We start from the raw sequence: 25,535 nt of genomic DNA on the forward strand, positions 1-25,535 counted from the left end.
AGTGCTACTGGTTTTGGTGGGTGGAGCCAGGGGAGCTAAGTACCCTACAGTGCACAGGACAAACTCACAACAAAGAATTAGCCAGCCCCAAATGTTAATAGTGCCAAGATTCAGAAGCCCTGGTCTATAGAAAACGTTTCTAGAGGTGGCACTGCTCTGTCAAAGTTTATTTACATCTGTTGTTTTGCTGAACACGACCAAATTATTCCCCCCAGAGGTTGTACTCGTCCACATTCCCCAGGGCCACATGTGAAATGCTTGTTTTCTCAAAACCTCACCAACACTATTATTGTATGTTTTGATCTTTGCAAGCCTGATAAGACTTAAAAAACGATGTCTCAGTAAAATTTATTTGCTCTTCTGCTATAGTGAGTGAGCATCTTTTCCTATGTTTAAGAGCAATTTACATTCCTTTCGCACATTTTTCCATAATGTTGTTAGTATCTTCCATCTTTCTTAATCACTTGTAGGAGCTCTTTATCTATTAGCTAAACATTTTGTGAGACTAGTTTTTAAAATTATTTGGGGGGGGTTGTATTTTATTTAATTATTTTTAATGGAGGTGCTGGGGATTGAACCCAGGACCTTGAGCATGCTACGCATACAATCTACTACTGAGCTATACCCTCCCCACTCAGACTAGATTTAACTTACCTTTTCATCGTCAAATTGTTACCCATTTGCCAATCAATCTGGAAATCTTACTCAAATCATTTCTATTAAGAGTTTTGTCCTAGAGTCCACAAATATTACTTTCTTTTGGACACTTGATCTTACTGCTGTTCCCCCAGTCAACTGAGAAATAAATATTAATTGAACATCACCTCTGTGCAAGGAGTTATTTCCTGAAATTCCATGAAGCTGCTATATACATTTACATACTTTGGCTACTGACTCTCCAGTGCTTGACAGAGAGATACAAAAAAATACACTCTTTCAGACTCATTAAAAATCTGATACGCCCTGTTCTGCAAAGGAGGGCTATGAAAGAGCATTCCCAGACCAGAGACACTGAGAGATAAAAAGTCCAGAACACTTTGAAGATCTACTCCATACCTTGCTCTTAATTTCCGCATTAAGTCCTTTTCTCTCTGCCCACTGTTGTAAGCAAATTTAAACAAACATGCTTTTTTTTAAGGTTAGGGTCAGTAATATCTTTATCTCAGATGAATCAGGCTTGGAAATGATTCCTGAATTATTGCTTCACTTCTAAGATAAGTACACCCACATATAAAAACACACAGAGTAGCTTTATTCGACATCTATGAAGAAAATAGCTATCACTCAATAAGAGCATGACGGAACATGGCATGAACTGGAACCTCCAGGGATACAGAAATGCAGGTGCAGGTGCTGCCTGGCTGCCGCTGACTGCTAATGGGGGCAGGAGGTTACCAGGGCCAAGGGCTGCATCACTTTGAACAGCCAGCATTTGATGAGTACCAGCTGGTCTTCTCCTGTAGTCATTTGCCAAAACTATATTATGGTGCTGTGCTTTTCAAAGTTTATGACTGCTTTAAAACACTGTTTTTACTTTTCTGCTTAGTACATGCTCACTGCAAAAACGTCAAATATTATAGGAAATACAACTTACACTGCAGAAGTCAGCCATGTTGTCCACAAGGTAGAACCAGTGTAGTAGTGGTCCTTCTTGTGTTATTTCTTTGAGTCTTGCACACACGAATATATATTTTATTATCTCTTTTCTCAAAAATGAGATGATACTCCATCTATTTAATATATATTTTGTTATATGTTAATGTATCCTATGTAATAAATATATAATAAATATTTTTATATATTAAGTATATAATAAATATATATTCTATACTTTTTGTCCCTTCACATAGACCAAGTTTACTCTTTGTTGGTGGCTACAGATGGCCACAGACTGGTCACAAGATGGATAAACTATAACTAATTTAACCATTTGTCTGTTGGTGGATATTTAGGCTTTTTAGTGTAATAAATAACGCCACACGAACATCCTTTTTCCTACATCCTCGTATGTTTCAAACATGTTTCCATAGGATAAATTTTATAAGGAAAATGTGTTTACTTATTTTAGTTAACGGCTTTTAAATACAATAAAGGAAATACATGTTCATGGTGAAAGAGCGAAACTATAGAAAGAGACGAGGTGAAGAGAAAAGCTCTCTTTCTGCTTCCTACCCTCAAACCCCAGAACCACTCCCACAACTATCTTCTCTTTAACAGCTTCTTGTGAGAGAAAAACATTCAAAATTTTAATAGAGGATCCCAGATTGCCTTCTGGAAACTGTATGAGCGTAAAGTCCTTTTCCTTTTCATGTCATGTCCTTCCTTTCTCTCCTCTTTTTTTTTTTTGTGGGGGGGAGCAGTGAGGAGGTGGGCGGTGGGTAAAATCCTTCCTTTTCCGCAGGGAGTCAGGGTGCTGCTACTGACAAGATGGCAGACTTCAAGGGAGGCTAGAGTGTTTTCCCTGCTCCACAACCAGCCTCATCGTAAACCACAGTGTGAAAAGCCGAGGTGAGGAAAGCCAGGCGGCTCTGGTTTAGCAATGACTAAAAGGTCTTGTGGAAAAAAGGAAAGGAAAGAAAAGAAGGCAGGTGTGGGATGGATCATAGTTTCCTGGCTTGAAGGTAGTCCAGGAGCCGCAAAATCTGCTACTTAGCTCCAGATCCTTCCCAACAAGTAGCTCAGGTCATTATAACCCTGAGTTGAAGCTGTCAGCATCCCCATTCCTCCCCAAGAACTAAACGATCAAGTTCAGTTAAGAAAACTGATCTCAGAGAACAGAGACAATTGGCCCAATACTACCCGTCCTCAGAGGGATTCAAACCACGACTTTTCCAAGTTCCCAATCTCTGCTTTTCTCCCCTGCAGCACGAGGGTTTCCTTCTCATACAAGACAGAAAGCTGCATCAGGAGACTGTGGAGGGAACTCGCGGGTTACCTCCAGCACCTTTTACAGAAGGGATGCAACTAGAATCTGGGAAGCCCCTGGAAACCAATTTTAGAAGCGATACTCCACACTCTGTTAGCAGCGGGGAAAACAACCCCAAGTCAGTCATTGAAGTTTCATGTCACATGACATCAGTTTTAATTTCAATGGTATCACTGTGCCATGTCAGATGGGTGCAGCGGCTGTACCACACTCCAGAAGAGGCAATGAACAAAATATTCAAAATGCCTGGTTGAAGTCATCATCAGAAAGATTTCCTTATCTTAACGAAATTCTGATAAAGGCAGCATGTGTTTCCTTTTACAATGAGAGCCAGGGAAGTTTTAAACGCATTACTCCCCTTTGAAAAATACTGGTTCCCTTTGAAAAACACTCTTTCGGCTGATGCCTGAAATTCCATTATCAAAGCTCCCTCTTGGCTTAAGCCCCTAATATCCGTCCTAATCCAAACTCCTGTGAAACAAGCCGAGCCTTAAACTATCAGGGAGGTACATCTTGGGTGAATGACTATCTGCGGGAGGTTTTGCCAGGTGAGTGGGAGGGGGAGCAGAGAGCTAAACCCTCCCATTTGCTAAAATGAGAGCAAATGGGACGCAGCTGGGAAGACCAAGAACTAGGTTTTGCCCTGATTTTACAAATAATTGTCAAAATAAACAAATGACTGCAGAAGGTCAAAATCACCAGTTAAATATTAATGTTGTCCTCCCAAATGGTGACTCCTGGTTACATATTTGCCCAGAAGAAAGCCCCCAAAGAAAACATGGACACATAAAGACAAGAGAGTGAGGTCTTGTTTCATGGGCAGCATTTGGAGGAGGAAAGGAAGTAACACTTGGGTGGTAGGTTTATCATTTGAATGGTTTTCTTTTGCTAGTAGGTTGATGTCATTCTTTTAAATCTTCTAAATCACTCCAATGATTCAGGGACTGCTATTATTTCCACTTGAAAAAAAAAAAAGAGGCAACTGAGAAGTTGAGGCACTTGCCTGAGGTTGCACAGCTGGTCAGGCAGGCGTGGGTCTGCCTAATGTGCAAGTTCCGTTTCTGTCCCACGCAGCCTCCCTGGAGACGAAAGCTGAAGTGTTGCTGTTATTTGGAAGGGTGGAGATGCCCTCTTTCACAGGTAACAGACACAAAACTTCTCACTGATGTAGCTGCTGGACTCGCCAAGCCACCAGGGAGCCAATGTCGTAGGAGCAAAGAGGAGTTATTATTCTGTGCTCCCGCTTTGAAATCCAACATAAGCACTGCACGATCAGATAAGGCAGAAAATATCTCGAATCACAGCTTGGGGAAATCAGTCACACAACTGATGGTTCAGTGTTAGGCTCAGGGAATAAAAGTCTCCTGCATAAAGTCATGGCAGGTGCAAAGCCATGAAGCACAGTCGTTAAACACTCAGGCTCTTGAGTCTTAGAATTGAGCTTGTATGTGGCTCTTCCACTTATAAAGGGACTTGGCCCCTCTGAGCCACAATTTTCTCACCTGTAAAATGGGGGAAGAATACTTTGTAGGACCATGATTAAAGGAGATGTCCTGTTGAGTACCTGATGTGTAGGAAGTGCTCCAAGATGGTTATCATCTTTTGTTTTTTCCTGCCTCCTTCTTTGAAAGTCACGATCTAAAATTTTACTTCATACAATACATTAACATGAAAAGAAAGGTGGTATCAAAGCCACTGGCACGAGCCGGCCTCTGTACAAATATGTGGGCATCAGCATCTTGTCGTGTCGTGTTGGACACGCAGCCAGCGTCTGAAGTGAAGCTCTGGAATGTGAGGACAACTTTGAACATGGCCAAGGAAAGAGGCAAGGCCAAGTGAAGTTATGTGACTTTCACCCAGAGCGGTGCAGACGGAATAACCAAGAAGGATGAGGGCTTATTTCATTCGGTGTCATTCTCTGTTGTCTTTGGTGTGGTTTCCTGGGAAGGTTTTGCGCTGGCATTTTTCAGAAATAGCACAGTTGTTTGGGATGATTACAGGCAATTACCATTTCCCAGAGATGCAACTGTATTTAGCTTGCTGACCGGCTGTCCCGTGCCTGGCTCTGGTCCTACGTGGTAAATGTTGTTTACCACGTAGCAGATCTTCTGGGGGCTGAGGAGAACAGGGCTCAGGACTTTGAAAAGACTGAGACAGCAGGACGGAGTGTGAGGGGGGAGCTCGAGCACTCATTTTGGGAATGAATGAGCTTCCCTAGTGGGATATGAAGTCCATTCCAGCAAAAGATCAAACTGGAGAGCAGGCTTACCTGACGGACTGTTAAAGCGCAAATGTCTCTTATAATCCCTGTTTGAGCTCAGTGAATATTAAGAAGTCAAAAGAGATCATCTGTGTTTAGAGACATCTTCCTTGGAAATCCTGAACCACGTTGCCCAATAAGGTGGCCACCAGTCATGTGTGGTGACTGAGAACTTGCAGTGTGGAAAGTCCAAATTGAGATGGCCAAATTGAGATGATGTCAAAGACTTATTACTTAAAAGTAATCTATCTCAATGTTTTATGTTGATTACATGTGGAAAGGATTGTATTTTAGATATATTGGGCTAAACAAAATGCTGTATTCTTTTTTTGTGTGTGTGATTTATCTCATGTTTACTTTAGAACCAAATAGGATATTGAGTTTATTATACCACCATATTACACTGCCATAGGGGACACATTAAGTCAAAGTTGATGGAACCCTAGAAATACACTTTTGAGATTTATAATACACCCTGATTTATCAATTTTTTACATGATCAGTTACTAAATAGCATTTTATGAATGATGTCACTCTCCCAATAGAGCTGTATCACTGTCTAGGACATAGATATAGTCACATACGTAGAAAATGATGTATAAAGTTACTCATTGCATAATGCTCTTAATAAGATCAGACAAAAACCTAAATGTCTACAAAGAGAGGACTGATGAAATGATACATTATATGATGGAATATTATGCAGCCATGAAAAAAGTGTGAGGAAACATTATACATAATGACTACAGAACTTCTAAGATAAATGAAAAAAATAAGGTACATAAACTGTGCATAATATGTAACATTTATAAAAAAAGAGAAATAAAATATATATACATACTTATTTGCTTGTATATACATACATTTTGGGGGTAAAATTTTACAGGAAACTGTTAGCACTGGTTGTTTCCTAGGCAAGGAACTGGGTGGCTGAGGGACAGGACTGGAAGGAAGGCTTTTCACTGTGTATTCTTTCTTTACCTTTTGAATTTTGAACCATGTGAATGTATTGCCTAACCCAAAAGAAAACACAGCATTAGGACTGGCAAGAAAGTAGTTTGCGATGAAACGGGATCACGTTCTTAATGGAAAACATTTATAAAAAGTAGGCGCCACTCTAAGGATAAATACCCACAGGTAGAATGCTGGAACTATAAGGGACCTTCCTTAAAAGCTCCATCTATCCCCAACTTCTCACTTTATCTGTGAGATCTGTAAACCGAGGCCTTCAAAATTTAGTGACTTTGTGTAAGCTCGCATGGCAGAAGAGTTAAGATTGGAAATCAGAAATTCCAACATCCATCCTAGGACTCTTCTTTATCATTTTGTCTTCTCATTTTGTGTGGGCAAAACAGAGCCAAGTGAGTTTAGGCTACACAGTCGGTTGTTATGTTCTGTCTAAATTTTGGAGTCTAAATTAACGAAATAACCTCAAACCCTTGGACTACTCACATCTTGCGTGGTCACTATATGGCTATACTTATAAATAGACTGTGCACATCTCTATCACTGCACATATTGCAGTATGATAAATGTGCTTTTTTCCTACCCTTCGAACTCAACCGAATTCATTGAGGGCAAGAACTAAAATGTCTTAAGTTTTTTTTTTAAATATGTGAATGTTTAGCACAAGTGTACTGCAAAAAATATTAATAGAGGTCCACATTTCTGGGAATTTCTGGGAATTTAAAAGTGTTACAAGGTACACAGACCATTATGTAACACCTTACACATCAGTGGCCAAGGACGGCATTCCATAATCAAACATATTAATATTTTGTCAGCAAAACATATGGTATAAATAAATACGATACATGACTGCTCATTAGTTCAGGTCTGCAAAATGCATTTTGTCTCCAAGCTTAAAAAGCTTTTGGTTTTCAAAGTCTTCTGAATGTTGGAATTAGATAAGAAATTATAGACTGTACTCACAAAGGTGCTGTAGAAAATATGGTTAGTCACTTCTGCTCTCATCTTTTTGATGAAACCAATACAAGCAATCCTAGCAAGCAGCTTTTATACCCCATGTTTGTGCAGACCTGTTCTGTCATTAAGGAATCCAATCTAGCATAGAGGGGCAAAAGCTGACGTGGGAAGAGGAGAAAAAAAATCCTAATTGAACAACACTGTACTCCTATTGTAGCTGCTCAGTAGTTATTACTTTAATTTTTTTAAAAAGGTTTCATTTGATTAGATCATGTTAGTTTTCAACTGAAAACAGGTAAATTAAACTCCTGTCCCACATTGCCAGCAAAGGTATGCAGGCAATAAGCTTGAATCCTACTAAAAGGTAATTGCACTTTTGGAGGGACCAGTGTTCACAGAAAGAGACATTCTAAATACATTGGTGAGGAATATGCAGAAATGTACACAATTTTCTCAACTTAGGACCATTACTCTAATATAAAAGAAAGGGGGACTTTTCTAGTCAACCTTTCCTGATTGATTGCTCTGTATTAGTACCCTTCTTATAAAGTTTTATACACCTTTTTCTACTTTTTATAAGGGGAAAAGCTCTGGAATCAAAACACAGTACACACTAAAATCTACTTTTCTTTCCACATCCGAAGCCCCACCTCCATTTTGTTTGTTAACTTTCACATAGTATTTTCCTAGCAAAAAAATCAAATTTGCACTAAAAGACTATACATTAACTTTGCAGGCAACGATGTTTGATATGATTCAGTTTGGCGATATTGATTTTTCTATCTTAAAATTTTAGCTACATTTTAACAGAATCAGTTATTCTGTTCAACGTATGAGGTTAACATTCAGCAAATGTTTATTACAAAAAAGTGTATTCCATTCCAAAAATGGAAAACAGCAATGGCGAAAAAGAAAAACCTTCTAAGTTTGGGCTACTATTTGGGGACAAAATACTGCCTTCTCATATTTTCATCATAATTCATTAAAATAAGAAAAAGAAAACCTAACTAGCTAGATCTCACAACAAATACACCAGCAAATTAGTAATCTAGCACAACAACAACAAAGGTAAACAAAAACTAACCAGCCTATCTTTCAGTTGGGCGAAAAAACAAAACAACAAACTCCTTGCTGGATTTCTTGGCCATTTGCATACAGAAGTACCGAAAACTAAAATCTTTTTCAGTGAAGAATTTCTCGGTACACGGGACTTACTTCCTCTCTACCACCTTAACAAAATTATCAGCATTATTCCAGAATATAATTATTTAGTTGGAAACCACCAAAAAAAACAAAAAACCCCTCAATCCAAAATGCCAGTGGTGGTTATTCTGTAAAGAAACAGAAACAACTGTTATTCTAAGACACAGAACCCATCGAGCGAAGGAAGGACTTCTGGAATACGCTGCCCCCAAGATTTAAAACGGAGACTCAGAAATAGCATCCGCGGCCACGAAGTCCCCTAAACCACGTGGCCTTCCTACGAAAGCAGAGCCTTAAACTTATAAACCACAGGAGAATTCCCCTCGGCTGCTGACTAGTAAGAATGGGTCCTGGAGAGCGAAGTCCCTGCGCTTTGGCTGCTGCCCTTACCGTTAGACGATGTGGGAGGGACGGAAGGCGGAGAAACACCCAGAATCCTGGTGGGAAGGCCCCTGGCCTCGCAGTTGCGGTGCAGGGAGACGGCGAGGAGCAGCTCCGCGTGCGGTGACCCTCTGTGAACACGCTCTGCGGCGGCGCGGCTCTCTCCGAGGCTTCGGGAGAGCGGGCTTTGCGGGCCTTGCGCGTCCGGCTGTCGCGGAGAGCGCGGCCCCACAGGGAGGCGCCGGCCAAGAGCTTCCCTTGCACCCCGGACGGCTGGGGAGCCCGTCCCTCATCGCACGCACGCACGCCCCCCGGGCCAAATCACTCGGGGGCGCGTCGCCTTCCGACCTGGGATCGCTCCACCAGGGCGCAGCACGAAGCGCGCAGCACGGCGTGCGCGGCCACTCTCTTCCCACAGCGTAATCCCTCCGCGCACTAATTTTATTCACGCCCCACCCCCCTGGACGCTGGCGTCACTTCCGCCACTGGAGCGCTTTCCAGCAGCTTCCAGAAACGTCGCCTCCCCAAACCCAGCCACTCACAGATCTAAAATGCTGTATTTAACATTTCTTTTTGCTGTTTTTCGTGTGGCTACTAGAAATTTTTAAATTAGTGGACAGTTCACATTTGTTTCTTTTGGGCAAGGGCTGCTTTAGAACTTCACATAGGATTTGGACCCCTATTCACAACTCTGGATACTATTTACGTCCACTTTATGCCCTGATAATGTTGATCCTAGGCTACTAACAACTGATGCTCACCCAGAATGTTCCTACCCCAGGGCCTTTGCTCTTGCTGTCTATTCTACCTAGGGGCTCCCTCTCCCTTCTCATCTCTGGTTCCTCTTTCAACTTTCGGATCTCTTCTCAGATGCCCTCTCTCCAGTGAGGTCTGCCCTGACCACCAGCTGATCACGTCAACCTGTTTTCATCTCCTTATAGCATCTGTTTATATTGTCTGCCTTCCCACGAGAAAGTCTACTGTGTTCGCCTCTCTATTTCCTGCACGCAGCACCTAGCTCACAGCTGGTCCTCAATAAATATTTCTGCAGGGCTAAATGCATTAGCCTTAAATCTGATGGAGATTACTTAAACCGTGTTCCAGCTTGGTGCCCTTCTTTCATAGCATCCTAACTGGGTGCCCTGTTGTGGACCAGCTACCGTGCTAGGCCTGGGGGAGATCGTAATAGATGTCCTGGTCTCAACTCTCAGGAATGCAGGACTTAGTGGGTCCCAGGGACAGAAATGTCTGCAAACGGAGTTGTCAGGTTACTGCCGTGAGCCTTCTGTTACATTTTACTATGTATATGACTAAGGAAATAACCCAACAGAGGTAAAAAAACAAAATCACCTCAAAGCTCAGACTCCCTGTTTATCACCAGTAGCTGCAGCTGGTTGTTGAAAAGGCAGTTCACTTGTCCTCTTCTGCTTTTGAAAAACACATGAACCATTCCAAAGACTGTGATTATGGGCAGGATCAGGGCATGTATTTCTAGCTGTGGAAGACTCTAAATGAGAAGATAGTTTGGGTCCAAAGAGCACATGTTTTCAGAGGCTTTTAAGGGAAGACTGACCTCTTAATATATCCTTCGATTACAAAAGCACATTTTAAACCACTCTGTGGAGCAGACATTCATTTTTGTTTATATATACTCCATAAATATGTGTGGGAAAGATAAATACATTCCGAATGGTTAACCTTGGCTACCTCAGAGTTGTGGAGAAGGAGAGGATAATAAGACACTAGAAATATTTTCTTCACATATCTCCATATGGTTTTATTTGCTACAGTCATGGATAGATTTTGTACTTTTCCAAATGAATGAAAGCGTTTTCAGAAAGAAAGTATTAAAAACAAAAAGAAATAGTATGAAATGTCCCTGTATTCACAGGGGGTACTTCTGACATCTTCCCTCTTTTCATCTCACTTCTGGGCCTCAGATACTCAAACAAAAGCCAGCAACCAGGCTGGGTGTCCAAAACTAGTAAGTAAAGACTGAGCTCACTTCTGGAGAATTTGATGATGTCACAGCTCCCCAAATACCCAGCAAGTGCCCTCACATATCACAACTCTCTTGTCATAGTTGACTTCCCTAACCTCTTCCATTGGGAGGGTACCCTTTATTGAGGGCATCTATTATAAGCCAGGTAGCTTGTTTCCATATTTTATTCTCCAATCAACCCTTAAAGGGTAAGCATTATTATCCTCACTTATCAGATGTGGAAATTGAAGTTCGGGGAGGTTGGATGAATTCCCCAAGGTCACAAAGCTAGTTAGAGGCAGAGCCTAACTTTATATTTTCCAACTATGCCCAAGTCACCACCATTTGCTACCTCTTTCTTAAGGATAAGCTATAATGAAGTGTTTTTCAACTGGTTCCACAGCCAAATTAAATTCTGTTCTCAATGGAAGCCTAATTCCAGGCACCCATGAAAGTCTCCTGCTCTCCAAAAGCTTTTCCCTAACTAGCCTTCCATGGAGCCTGATAGTCCACCAATAGAATGTGTCCCGTTGGGCAACATCCCCTGGGATCCACTCTCCAAGGACAAGGACCCTTAGAAATGGATAATGTGTAACATCATTATAAATCCTGAAGGCTATCATGTGAATGAGTTATCAAGGAATACATCTAGCAAGCGTCAAAGGAAATGAGACATGGGGCCAATAAAGCTTGACAGGGGCATGGAGAAGGGATGGTTAGAATCAGGAATGTCCTACAAGGGTGCCATTGGGGGACTGTGGACAACTGAGGGACACAGAGAAGGCAGATGTAGAAAAGAAAGTTTCCAAGCAAGGTATGTGTCACCAACCAGATCAAGCCTGAGCCCACTTACTCTGCTAATAAGACCATGGATAGGTACAAAGTAGAGATACCTGGCCCACGTGTGTGGTTGGTTTCTCATGGATTACACCACCCATCCCAGCTGTAAGTTCTGCAAATGCTGCTCTGTGTCACAAGGTCACTGGGATATGTCACGGAGGCTCTATGAATGGAGGTCAGTCACCCCATCAGGAAGACAGTTCAAGTGGCATGGTCTCTCAGGAGTCTGCTCAGAGTGTCCTTTTCAGGCACTGAGGGCCAAGCTTCTGGATATTTGAAGGATGGGTTTACAAAGACAACGGACGTCTTCTAGTAGCGGGTTTCTAGAAGCAACCTGGACAAAATATTGTCTCTTCCTTGAATGTAATGTGCTTTTTTCTTCCCACAGAAAAAGCGCACTTTGAAGGGCTCCATTGAACTGTCCCGAATCAAATGTGTCGAGATTGTGAAAAGTGACATTATCATCCCATGCCACTATAAGTATCCATTTCAGGTAAGTCCACCAGGGCAAGGGATGAGTTCCCCATTTCTTGGATGACGGGTGAAATGCTCAGTCATTGTATGGGAAGGTGGGATGCAGATGACTCTGGTCTAGGGTTAGAACTTAGACAAACCCCAGGAGAAATCTTGCTGTGTTCTTTCAATGACGCGTATTCACTCAACAGAGATTAATCACAAAATGTCGAAAACATTGTCATTTCTCATTGCCCTTTCCCTCGTGTCTTCCTACCTCAAGAAAAGTCCTAATTATTCTGTTCCTGAAGGGGGGGGAAAAACTATCAAGGGCCCCAAGCCTAACATTTCTTAAGGGCCATTTACTCATGATTTGGGACAACGGATTGCAATGCTTGGTTATAAATTGGTTGGAGGTTCTGGAGTAAAGGACTCAGATTTTATAATCTGAGAACTACCTGGAGTTGTGCTATCCAAAACAATAGCTACTAGCCACATATGGCTGTTTAAATTTAAATGTAATTTAACTTAAACAATATTAATTAACTCCTGAGTCTCACTAAACCACACTGAATGAATAAACATCCCATACCTTCAAGAGCCACCTGTGGCTAGTGGCTACCTTATTGGACAACATAAATTTTAGAACATTTCCATCCCTGCAGAAAGTTCTACTGGCGGAAAATATCTTTAGTCTTTAGGTCGTGGTGTCATCTATATCTTGTTACCACTCTTGACATTTATGGTTCTGAAGGAGAGGAAGGAGTGAATACTTTCTTGCACATCCTAGGATACCATTCTGGTTTGCCAATATAAGAGGAGTAAATATTCGATTTTTCAATGTGGCATAGAAAAGGACTTTTTTTCCTACCAGAAAGGTGACCTCCAAGAGATGGAATTTTTACTTCTGAACCTAAAAGGAGTAACATGTGTTTCCCATCGTTAAAATTCCAATTAAAAATGAGTGCAGGAAGGAGAAAAACTGGTGAAACCCAAAGATCTGTAGTTTAGTTAATCGCATTGGATGAATGTCAATTTCCTGCTTTTGGAAATGTACTGCGGTTATATGAGACATGATCACTGGGGAAATGTGGGAACTCTGTACTATCTTTGGAACATATTGGGTGTCTTACATTATTTCAACATAAGAAATTTTTAAAATCTCAATTATACATCATATCATACATACTCTTTCATATGCCAGAATTTTTTTAATCACTGAAAAATTAATGTGAGAAATAAATACTGTCTAGGTAGGTGGAGAGCCTGTTTCCCCAGCTATTTTAATTTAGTGATAGCCTAACGGTGACATAATCTAAGACGGGTAGCCTGGACTGTGGAGTTTCACCCTATATCTGTTCAGCATCCACACATCTGGATAACAAGGACACTAGTCCCCGAATCACCCAGATGTTTGCCTTTTTGTCAGCAACCTCACTCTCAGCCCAGTAAGCCAGGCGGGTCTGCTGTCAGTCATCCATCTCCGGGCGCACTGCTCACCTTGAACTCTATGTGTCTCCAGGTCGTGCACGACAACTACCTTCTGTATGTTTTTGCTCCAGACCGTGAGAGCCGGCAGCGCTGGGTGCTGGCCCTGAAAGAAGGTAATGCATCTCCTGGCCGATTGAGTCCCTGAGACGCCTTGGTCCCCTGGGAGGCTTGGGTCCCACAATAGGATAAAGAGCAGCTGATAGTCCAACATTTCTCCTCTTGGGTGTTGGTGGAGGGTCCCCCAAGTTTCCATGCTGGGCCCAAGACTCAACAACCAGTGCAGTACAGGGTCAGCCACATCCTGCCTGCCACTTGTTTTTGTAAGGCTCTGAGATGGGGATGTTTTTAAATTTTTTTTTTTAATGGTTCTATGTTAAAGGGTTATGTAACTACCTCCATAACATGCCAATTGTGCCTGCTGGTGATTAAAACCTAAAATATTTACTATCTGGCCCTTTAAGTAAAAGCCTGCTGACTCTTGATATCGTATGAAGAATAAGACCACGGGCCCATGCTTAGAGCACCTGGGATTGAATCCTGGCCCGGCCACTCACTAGCCACGTGTGCCTGGGCGACTTCCTTAACTGCTCTGTGCTTCGGTGTCCCCGTCTATTTCCAACAAAGGGCGGAGGAGGGAAGAGTAATTAATAATAATAGTACCTGCCTCCGGGTGTTACACTTAGTAAAACAAGTCAGACAGAGAAAAACAAATGCTGTGTGTTTTCACTTACATGTGGAATCTCAAAAATAAAGCCAATGAACAACTATAACAAAACAGAAACAGACTCACATACACAGAGAACAAGCTACATACAAGAGGAGAGAGGGGGAGGGAGGGGGAGGGGCAAAATAGATGAAGGGAATTAAGTACGAACTACCAGTTATAAAATAAATGAGTCACAGAGAGGCAGTGTACAGCCCAGGGGATATAGTCACTATTTTATAATAACTTCGTAGGGTATGTAATCTATAAAAGTACTGAATCACTAGGTTGTGCACCTGAAACTAATATAATATTGTAAGTCAACTATACTTTAATAAATATTTTTTTTTTAAAAAAGCACCTGTGTCCAGAGCTTCTAAGAGTAAGGCCTTGGAACTAGCCAGGTCTAAGGTCAATATCCAATAAATGTCAAGTAGCTTTAAATATTTTCAGATCATTGTGAGAGTACTCCTTAGGGCTCACCTTCTGGCGGCATAATCAGAACCAGCACAGTGTTTACAGATGTAAAATGTAGAGCCAGGCTGCTAGGGAGAAAATTCCAACTCTCCCAATTATTAATGTATGACCTTGGGCAAATTCCTTGACTAATTTCAGTGTCCCCATTTCCTCAGCTATAAATTCTCCCTAGTAACAGGCAGTCATTGGATTACTGTGAGCAATGAAAGAGTTGGGATGCCTCCAACACTTGGTACCATACCCAAAGAAAGCAGTCAGTCCATATGACTATTATTGCCAGTTAGCCTGAAGCCCTGGATTTGTAGGAGAGCTGAGTTCAAACATTAATCTGTCTCTAAGCAGCTGTGGGGACTGAGGGTAAGCAAGCCATTTGAAACCTCAGGAACCACGATGCCTCTATCTGAAAAATGAGAATCAATATACAAGCCTTATCTTCTTCCAAGGTTGTTGTGAGTTTCAAATGTGATATGAACAGGCAAGTGCCAGGTCAACTCCAGTTTCCAGTATAACAGTCATGGGCACAAAACAAACACTCAGGTACAAAGTCATCAAAAGGACTCCAGCTATGCCCATTGGTGGTTTTACTCACGGGATGTTAAAGGAGGAAGGAGCATTAGAAATAATCCGTCTGGTTCTCCGTTTTTTATACTTTTTTTTTTTTCAATCAGGAAAGCCTCTTCTTTTTTTTCCTGTACCAAAATCTGACTTTAAAGCCACAAATCTAGAAGGGATACAAGCCAAGTTGCTACTGTTTAATGTGGGAGAGATGGAGGAGTGGGAATCCTACCTACTCTGTCTTCCTGTTACCTCTGAGTCACTTTTGTGGGTCCCATGGATCCATGCTAACAACCTCATTACACAGTAGGAGCTGAGGCTCAGCTAAGGGTCTTGCCCAACCTAAGGACACACAGCTAACACAAGGCAGAGCCAGACAAGAACCCAGATCTGCTGATGTCTGAACACAGCATACACTCCTCCATAAACGTGTATGGGGGAAAAGCCATTTTTCTGACTCGTTCGGGTTCTATTTCACTCAAGTTCACACAGCAGGGTCCAATCTCAAGGAATTATAAAGCTGGTGGCCCTTGATAGACTGACCTGGAAATAACTCTTCTGCTGGTGCCAACCCCTTTCAGAAACGAGGAATAACAACAGTTTGGTGCCCAAGTATCATCCTAATTTCTGGTTGGACGGGAGATGGAGGTGCTGTGGTCAGGTGGAGAAGCTTGCAGTGGGCTGTGCCCAGTATGATCCAACCAAGAATGGTAAGAGACTATGAATTCCCTTTCTTTGTAAAATGACTGACCTCCCCACGAGTAAGAAGTAAAAGCTCTTTGCTTCCCACCATCGGGGGTGTCAGGGATTGAGGGCAGAATTGCACATTCTCAGAATTTTCAGAAAGGAATCAACCACCTGCACCACCAGTCTGTTGATGTTTTTTCATCTCAAAGCTGATGTGTTTATAACTCCTTGCTACTTAACATGTGGTTCTTGGACCAGCGGCACCAACATCACCTGTAAGCTAGTTAGAACTGCAAATTCTAGGCCGCCTCCTAGCTCTGCTGGAGCAGAATTTGTACTTTAACAAGATCCCCTGGAGATGTGTGTGCACAGTAAAGTTGGTGAAGCACTGCTATCCCTTCAAGTTAGGAAATTTGAATGGCACGGTCTACTTAGATCTGAAGTTGCAGAGACAGCCTTAGAGAGCTATAATACTGTTTATCACGGTGGCGTCACATCACGCATGTGTTTAATTGCGCGACTTCAACTCTAGACACCTAAAAGGGGAAGAAAGCAAAACCAAAATAAGCTGCTATTTTACCCTGTGGCTTCTCCCTGCCTCCACTTCAAGCTTGCCCTTCACCTCCACAGTCTTAGAGAAAAAGAGGGCACAGCTTCAATGCAAACTGAAAACAGAAGACATTGGTGTTTTTGGTCTTTAAGGTCAAAGACCCAGGTTCTAAGGAATGGACTGCGACTGGATTTTACCTTATGTGATGACTTTGGGACCCAAACCCCCAAAGAAGGGCAACTCCACTCTGATGCACTTTTTCGTGCGTCATGCCCCCATTCCTCACAACCGTCTGGGGTAGATGGTGTGATGTTAAAGAAAGAATGCTGAGCAGTTCAGTAAGTTCAAGGTCACACAGCGAGGAAGAGCTCTCAAAGCCATGGCTGAGTAGGAATGAAGGATCATGTGAACTGTTTGCTCCCACCGCCCTCTCCTCTCAACCTCTCTTACCCTACTTAGCTTTTCTCTTCTGTCGGTTTCTTTTTGGCACTAGCCCCTCAGATTGACAGCCCAAGGTGGATGTGCTAAATGTAACACGTGGCTGGGTTTTCTGTGGCTTCCTGAGTTGCAGCCCCTACTACTGTCACTTTAACAACCACCACTTCTCGCCCTCCACCTTGGGAGAGAAAGCTCAAGGTTACCAGCCCCTTGGCGCAGAAGAATATTTACCTAGTTTAGAAGACAGTGATTCTCTGCATTAGCCCTGTGGTCCATACTCAGGAAGGCTGGTATCTAATGAAAAAAAAAAAGGAAGGTTTTATGCGGGTGGGCTCCACCGCAAGTACAGGATGGCATGGGCTTGACTGAAAGCCCTTTCCAAAGCCAGAGATCTTGTCTCCAAATTCCTGCCAGAGCCTTGCTGTAGGCCCTTGGATGAGTTGTATGGCCGTCAAGGACCCCAATGTCGTCATCTCTGAAATGGAAAGGGAAATTTTAGGGGCCCTAAGATGAAATACTCTCTAAGTCCCCTTCCAATTCTGCAACTCTTTGAATCTATGTTTCCGTTTTGCAATTCTCACCAAGCATTTAGCAGCTATTGCTCTCCAGGGTGCACTGTATTTCCCTCCACTGAGTGTGGACACATGATTGAGGTGTGAGAACATCTGAATGACTCATGAGGGCAGGGCTGTGCAAGCTAAGCTCCCCGCCACATGGAGCCAGGGTCTAGCCACTGCCTGGCCACTCTGCTGAAGGTCTTGCTTTTGTGTTGCAACCTACTGTCATCTCCTCATCTGAGCATGTCCTCGTTGTACCTTCCTCTGACTTGGTTGAAATAACCTCATGCACCAAAGTTTCGACTGAATTAAGAGCAGAGTTTTCAAGAAGCGCACTGCACTGTGCACACCGCACATGACTGTCTGCTCTGGGCGAAGGCTCGTAGGATTCCCGGTGTTGGGCATGTGCTGGGCTGGGTCTAACAGCATGGGGCTTCGGGATGAAAAACACCTGCTGTGAGTCCCAGCCCCTTCACTTCCTTGGTCTGTGACTTCATTTATGTCACTTACGCTTTCTGAGTCCCTGTGCCACTGTCCTCATCTGTAAAATGAGGATGATGGTAATAATTAGCTACTTTGAGGGGCTGTCGGGAGACTCAGTGGGGTTGTGGAAAGCTCTCAGCACAGCTGCTGGCACTCAGTGAGCTCTCAATAAATGGTCATGGTGTCTACTAGTCTGTATTTGGGGACAGAAGAATCTGAAGCTGAGATAGCGTGTGTGTATATGACCGGGAAGTGGCAGAGGTAGTTGAGTAAACATGGGCTCTGCTAAACTCTACGCACAGCAACACCCATTTCTGCAACCAGAACTGGCCCTGGTCTCACCACACACAGACTTCCCACGGAGGGAGGGGAAGAAAGGCAAGAGCAATGCCAGAGGAAGAAGAGAGACCAGGCCCAGCAGGTTCAGGGCTGGGAGGGGCCCACGGCCACAGAGCTTGTACGTGGTGGAGCTGGGGTTAGGACTCCAGTCTCCCAGCTCAAAGTTGAGCGCTTGAGGGGAACCATGTTTCCTATCATGTCTGTTTCCCTCTTCTCTGTTAATTGCATACCCAGTACCCCAGCCTGCCCTTGCCTAAGGAGTTAGCACAAGGCCTGGACTCCAGTGTCAATGTGTGAGTCTCCACTTACTACATCCCAACATGGGCTGCCCCGCTCCAAGCCAGCCTCCCGCAGAGGGGAGGGGCTCACTGCCTACTGACGCAGCCATTCCCTCCTTACCTCTAATTGTTAAAGAAGCCTGTGAGCCGAACGGGAGCCAAGGCACTGCCTCCCCTGCCACACATCCTCCCAGACACACAGACCCACAGCCTCTGTCCCTGGATTATGGACTTGAACTTTTTAATGCCTCAGAGGAGAAATACTAAGAGACACAAACAAAGAGATGAAAGGAAAGAGTGGGGGCAGGGGAAGGGAGAGAGAAAAGAGAAGAGAAAGGAGGAAAGAAAAAGAGACAGAGGAGAGAAAGGGAGGGAGACATGGAGACACAAAGAGAGAAACAGAGAGAAAGAGGTGTTGGGGTGTTGTCTGGGGGAGCCAGCAAGAACGGATACTCGGAGGCCTCAAGATGACTGAAAGTGGATTTCAGACCTCTCAGGGAGCAGCCCGGCAACCTCTCATCTTATCCCCCGCTCCTCAAGCCCACAAGGGCATCAGGAAGCCAGTGAGTCACGGTCCCCCTGAGTCACCAATTCCAAGTCCTGGCTTAGCAGGTGGAGGTGCCTTCGTGGGCGGCTCTGTGCCCACTGGGAAGGACACACCCCAAGACCCAGTGACAGCCCCTCTGGACTAGGCTTTCCCTGGGAATACAGGAGGAGGGGCCCGGGATATTGGCTTCTGGAAGTTTCTCGTGTCTCCTAGAAAACAAAATTGGGAACCCCAGGCTGAAAGAGATCAGACACAGGCACTGGGCCTCACCCTCTCCTGCTGCTGTTCTCTTTGAGGCCCATTTTCTTTGAAAAGCCCCCGGCTGCTCACCTCCAGTCAGGCACATTCGGTTTCAGGCTTATTTCTCTGTTTTTCTCGTTTCAGCTTCAAAGAAGCCTCTTCCTCCTACCCCTGAAGACAACAGGGTGAGTGAGTGCTCAGGGGCCGGGCGCGGGTGGCCCACGGCGCCGCAGGCCAGCTGCTCTCCCAGGCGTGTTCCTGCCTGCGTTTCTCAAATATGGGGCAAATACAGCTGACTGCCATGGTGCATCTGAACGCCACACTGGGGGTTTCTTGGGCCTGAACTGTCTCACGGATCTGTCCACAGAAGAAGATGAGTCAGGTGCCAAATCCCACCTCTTGCCATCTTGTCTTCACTCAATAAACACTTATGGGTACCCAACTGTGTGTCCAGCCCCCTGACCAGATCGGGGCACATGACAGCTCACAGCTATATAACCCTTTGACATACCAGCATTTTGGAAGCATACATTTGAGAATACTTTATATTCTTCAAAGGATGTCTACACTTTTACTAGCTATATAGAAACTCACTGTCTGTTCTAGCTGCTTCCGAGGGTCATAGTTTTATTCTCATGTGAAAGCTTGGGAAAGGAAGTCCCATGAGAGGTTTGCAGGCCCAAGGCCATTCAGCAATTCAGTAGTCATGCTAGATGGCTGCAGAATTTCTTGGGTGGTAGTCTTTAACTTGAGGGATGGGTCTCAAAGTGTGGTCCAAGGACCAATGGCATCAGCATCACCTGGGAGCTCATTAGACATGCAGAGTCCCAGGCCCAGTTACCTGGGCCTGTAACAAGATGAATACTGTGCCATTTCCCTCCTATCTTCCTTTGAACTCAGTCTTTGAACTCAGCTCTTTCCTCCATTAGCCCTTCAGGTGAAAACCTCAGGCTCATAGACTCCTATCTGTAGTACCCAATACACCACCACATAAGCGCCACAAATACCTAGACTTCAAATTCCAACCTGGGCTCAGCTGGGATGACATACTGTATCAGTATGACTACCCATTTTTTTAATCTCCAGTATTTTTATGCCACCAAGTGCTTCAGTGTATTCAGAGAACTTTGGATTTCCCAGCACCAAGTCCCATTCTAGCCAGTAATGTCAATCTCTTCCCATATTTCCTCTCCCACAAAACCTCTAGCAGGTGTGCCCATCCTGAACCCTCGTGGTTGTTTGCTTTACTGTCTCTTTGTCACATCTTCAGTATCTCATCCTAAGGAAGGTACTCAAAACTAGAGACACAGGCAAAAGAGCCCACAAGAGGAACAGGGACCCCACACGACACAGGAGAGAAAGCCTGAGATTAATACAGTTGCTAAACTTGGCCACATCCATTTCCCCATCTGGTTCTCAGTTTCCCCATTCTAAACAAAAGAGTGGATTGATATCTCAGAGGCATCCCAGGTCTAATAGTCTATGATTCTATGGACCTGGGCAAACCCACAAATAAAATCGGACAAGCATGGACTGAATGATTTAGTGTTGACTATGTCACCTTAGCCAAGAACGTGGTGCTTCTGGCAGAGAGGCGATGAATTGTGGCATGGTTTGAGTAGAGAAGCCAGCAGACTTTTGTGAAAAGAATGGCTGCTTGGAATTCACCGTAGTCAGAATTGACCACATAGAACGGGCGAGGTGATGAATTCCAGGTACTGAATGTCTTTGTGTCATACAGAGCACCATAATCCTAGCTTCTAAAGAAAGCCAACTAGAGGAAGGCACGTGGTCTCAGCGAATTTCCCCAGTGGATTGTAGGAACTGGTGCCTGGTCTGGCATAGATCCAAGAGCAAATTACAGCTCAGGGACTCGCTGACCCTGTTCCACAGTTTACCTCCTTTCTATGTCTTTGATTTTGTTGTTTCCCGCCCCCAGCGATCACTTAGGGAACCTGAAGAAACTGTGGCCATCGCCTTGTACGACTATGAAACGAACGATCCCCAGGAACTCACGCTGCAGCGGGACGAGGAGTACTACCTGCTGGACAGCTCCGAGATTCACTGGTGGAGAGTTCAGGACAGGAACGGGTAAGGCAGCCTCTGCTTGCTGTCCCAACTTTTGAGTTGAGATGGGGACAAAGGAAACGCCGAGATGATTTCCCTGCTTATCTCCGCATGATGACGGCACTGAGTTAGGAGAAGAGGGCAGAGGCAGAAGGAAGAGGAAGGAAGAAGTGGTGGAAATGGGTCTTTCCATTTCTCAGAAGTGGCTGGGAGGCAGTCACTTGCTCTGCTAGCTCACTGCACCCCATCAAGCTCTCCCAGCCCCCAAACTCATCTAAAAATCTCCTGGGGTTTTTCCACTGATGTCCACAGTTTGGGAGAATGGCAACCTGTTCCACAAAGCACTATTGTTCTCAAGTGCTTAAGTGAGGTTGGAGATACAACCCATTGTGGAGGGTTAGTTTAACCAACAATCTTTGAACTAGCCATCCAAATGATTCATGGAGAAAATAAAGTTGTGTAAATTCCGATTGCCCGCTCTGGGACTTTTGAATGAAAAAAATCTTATGACCCAGTTTGAAATACAGCAAAGTTACTGTCATAGGCCTTCAGAATGTAGTGGGATATATGTGACTTAGATGCTAGTGCTTAATTTAAAAGTGTCAGATTCACATTGCTTTATAAGGCTTTAATTTTTCCTTTAAATATCGGAGGTCTTTACCTGTGCCCTGGAATAGTCTCCAGAATCATCTCCAGAAGGTGATTTCAGTGATTGCACAAATCTAAAATAAAAATATACCATAATTTAGCAAATTCCCTTCTTGGGCACTTAGGTTGTTTCCCATATTTTGCAAATATTCACAACACTGCATCCTTATAAATTAGTATTAAAAGTTTAAACACATTGAAAGTATGAGGTTATTATTAATTTAAAATATAAAAAAAATACTCCATCATCACAACATGGATAGCCTATGTCAATGTTTTATTTAAAAAAAAAAAACAAAAACCTAACAGTAGAGAGAAATATGCTTAAAAACAAACCACCCTCCACTTACCCACACATCAGTCCTAAAAGTATTCACTATTAACTTACTTGTGCGTCCCAGGCAAAAAAGCTATACATCTACAAATGCATCCTTTTTAATTTGCACTAAGGATTTCACCTTGCTTTTAACCTTTAATAATCTAAGAGATCTTTTCAGTTAACACATACAAGTCTGTTATTTTAAAAAATGATTGTATAGTTTTGAAACGTATGCTTGTATCATAAATATTTAAATAAGATTTTATGATGGGACATTTAGTTTTCAGGTTGTTTTATCTGTTATTTCAAACAAGGCTGCAATGAAGATCTTTTGTTGCTCATGCTCATGTATCTTGGCAATCTTTTGAAATACACATATATTTTTTGAAAAATATATTTTTGAAAATAATTATTTTCTTCAGGAAAAAAATACGTATCTCATATTGCTCACTGTGGAACTGGTGAGTCAGACTATGTGACATCTTAATTTTGAAAGATAAATCCCTCAAAAAGTTTGCCAAATTTTACATTCCTACCAACAGGATATGGGAGTGCCAATACTGGGTATCATTTAAACTTTAAAAAAAAAAAAAGCCAATCTGATGGGTAAAAAAAGAGGTGCACAAATTTGTTGGGGTTAAGGCTTTACTTTTTGCATACACCAAAGCTTACATTTTCAAGGCACCTTCTCTTTAACCATCACCTCCACTGCAGGGGAAGTGAGGCAGGGGTGTAAAGTAAGATTAGATCAAGAACTGTGGTCTTGGGGGCGGTGCTGCTTGCTAGCTGAGGACAGACCCCAGGGCCCCTCACCTGGAACCTCTCTCTCTAGTCGGCTCGTGAGAGTGAACGAGGCCAGCCACGTCCCCTTCTCTCTGCCTGTTTTGAGGAGGCCCATATCCGAAACAGGTTCAAGACTCTACAACACCAGAGGAACGTACTCGGAAATTCATCCCTTCAATCAACTGACATTTACGGAGCACAACAAATGTGCCAGGAAATGTCTTCTCCTGGGTCTCAATTCCCCAAATGACAGTCTACCCTTTGTTCAGTGGCCCGTGGAAAGGCTCAACTCTGCACTTCAAAGGGCATCGAAGAGGACACCCCAGAGGCCAATGGGTGTATGGGAATTTCCCCAGTTTGCTTTGTAATAGTGCGGTCTGGAGGAAAGTACACGAGAAGGGGAGACTTGGACTTGAGTGTCAGCTGCTCTTGTTGTGCAGGACTTAACCTCTGTGAATCCATTTCCTTCTCTGTAAAACACAGATGATAATATCCAATTGATATCTCAGAGTGTTGAGAAAATCAGTGAGATGAAGAAAGTGAAAGGGCTTTGTAAATTCTGTATCTGCACACAAGTGAAGAGAATGATCATCATTTTGTAGGTAACCCAGCTTTGGTTGGCATATTAAAACACAGTCATTCTATAGGAAAGCAAACATAGTATTTGACCTATTAATATAATTGTAAAACTATGATGTGGCAAAACCAGCCATAATTAAAAGTAATTCCAAAAGAAAGACATAAAAGAAATAGCAAATTTCAGAACAAGTTGATCCCCATCAGTTGGCACTGACTGCCTTGAGCACTGGGTTAAGAATGATTCTGAGGATGGGTATTCAGTTCTCCAAAGACAGCATGCCATGACTGACTAGCAGCTTCAGCCATGACAAGATATGAGATCTCCCATTTTGGTATCACCAAAAACCTCAAAACAATTCTGTGAAATAGATTACACACTCCCCATTAAACATAATCACTAGATTGAAAAATGACCTTATACAAAAAATTAAGACACTTGATAAAGAGCAAGAAATTATCAGACATCGTTTTGTAGATTGGCAGAGTCTGGAGGAGTCTGATGTGTGATCTAGTTGAGGTCCCCTCATTTTACAGGTACAGAGTCAGAGGCCTTGAGAGTGGAGGGAAAGCCATTCTCACCTTGTAGTGTTAAATAGGGTGATGAATGTGACAATGCTTTCAAAAGGACAAAGCTACACACAAGTGTAAATTATTTCGATTTTCTTATTGGTTTCTTGATCCATATGTTTTTGTTTATGCACAATTATTTATTCCTGCTCAAAAGAAAGTCCCAACCCCAATTCCAGCATAATTTTATCCTTTTTTCCTCATGTTTCACCGTTTATTTTAAGGAGCTCAATTAACAACAAATATTAGGGAGGCCTTAAATTAAAAGCTTACAAGGTCGACTGGCAGTATCTTTTGGGACCTGTGGTTGGAAAGTAATTTTTTATATTTTAATTGTTTTGGTTTCCTGACTATAAAATGCTAACACTAAAGTGGAAAAAAATGCTGATTATCACACACACACACACACACACACACACAAATGTTTCCTAATAGAAGACAGAGACTGAATATTAATCTTTTTTCCAGTAGGGGAAATTTCACAATGAGGAGATTAGCAAGCAGTTTTTAAAGTAAAGTAGCTACTTATTTATTATGGTTCATATTTTAGTGGTAAAATCTATAGCCTTTAACTTGAGGTTGTTATATTTTGCAATTCTCTTCTTCAAAAAATTTAAAATGTCTCCTGAATGCCAAATAACATGAGGCTTCCTCATCTTTAAAAGACTTTTAGTTGATTAAACCTATAAAATGGAGCTGTGAAAATTAGTTCTATAACACTAATTAGTCTAAACACGAATTTCTCTCTTAACAGGCATGAAGGATACGTGCCAAGCAGTTACCTGGTGGAAAAGTCTCCAAATAACCTGGAAACCTACGAGTAAGATGTTTTGTTTGCTTTCCAAACACATGGCGCTAAGGTCAGGAATGAATTATTGGTTGATTATTAAAGTACCAGGCATTTTCTCTTCTTGACCTGCATACTTTGATCTCTAAATAAACAATTGAAGGTCACTTTAAATGGGAGAAGAGGAAGGTATGCACACCCACCTCCCCTCTCATCTAAGGGATACTTCTCAGATGCCTGCACATATTGTAGTAAAAAGAAAACCTTCTTCCAGGAATCCTGGGACTATTGGTCTTAACTGAGAAGGAAAAAACACTATGAACATTGGATCAAATGAAAATTGATTTAAAACATGGTTTAATGCAATACATCCAATACCAAGATAGAGGACAAACAAATGAGTATTAAATATGTGCTTACCTTGTGTTATTTCAAGCTGTCATTTAAAAGAAGAGTTCCCATGGATATAA

At 42.8% G+C, this 25,535-nt stretch overlaps 1 protein-coding gene and 1 long non-coding RNA gene across 3 annotated transcripts in view; one reads left to right on the top strand and one right to left on the bottom strand.

Annotated features, from left to right (window-relative positions):
- ITK (IL2 inducible T cell kinase) overlaps positions 1-25,535 on the top strand; it is a 56,805-nt gene that overhangs the window by 10,082 nt on the left and 21,188 nt on the right. For both annotated transcript variants that reach the window (XR_004135951.2, XM_010987245.3), the window contains exons 2-7: positions 11,906-12,010; positions 13,493-13,574; positions 15,778-15,906; positions 19,460-19,500; positions 21,255-21,406; positions 25,033-25,098. Coding sequence is in view for 1 of the 2 variants with exons in the window: in XM_010987245.3 (XP_010985547.1) it covers positions 11,906-12,010; positions 13,493-13,574; positions 15,778-15,906; positions 19,460-19,500; positions 21,255-21,406; positions 25,033-25,098 (575 nt within the window). In the remaining variant the exon portion in view is untranslated. The remainder of the gene's footprint in view (positions 1-11,905; positions 12,011-13,492; positions 13,575-15,777; positions 15,907-19,459; positions 19,501-21,254; positions 21,407-25,032; positions 25,099-25,535) is intronic.
- Positions 1-25,535, bottom strand: part of LOC116152342 (uncharacterized) — a 61,237-nt gene that overhangs the window by 6,472 nt on the left and 29,230 nt on the right. Inside the window, exons 2-3 of the long non-coding RNA XR_010380407.1 lie at positions 22,044-22,104; positions 17,103-17,165 (exon numbers count right to left, since the gene is read on the bottom strand). This is a non-coding gene — a long non-coding RNA (uncharacterized LOC116152342). The remainder of the gene's footprint in view (positions 1-17,102; positions 17,166-22,043; positions 22,105-25,535) is intronic.

Source organism: Camelus dromedarius, chromosome 3, assembly GCF_036321535.1.
Source record: "Camelus dromedarius isolate mCamDro1 chromosome 3, mCamDro1.pat, whole genome shotgun sequence".
Taxonomy (NCBI): domain Eukaryota; kingdom Metazoa; phylum Chordata; class Mammalia; order Artiodactyla; family Camelidae; genus Camelus; species Camelus dromedarius.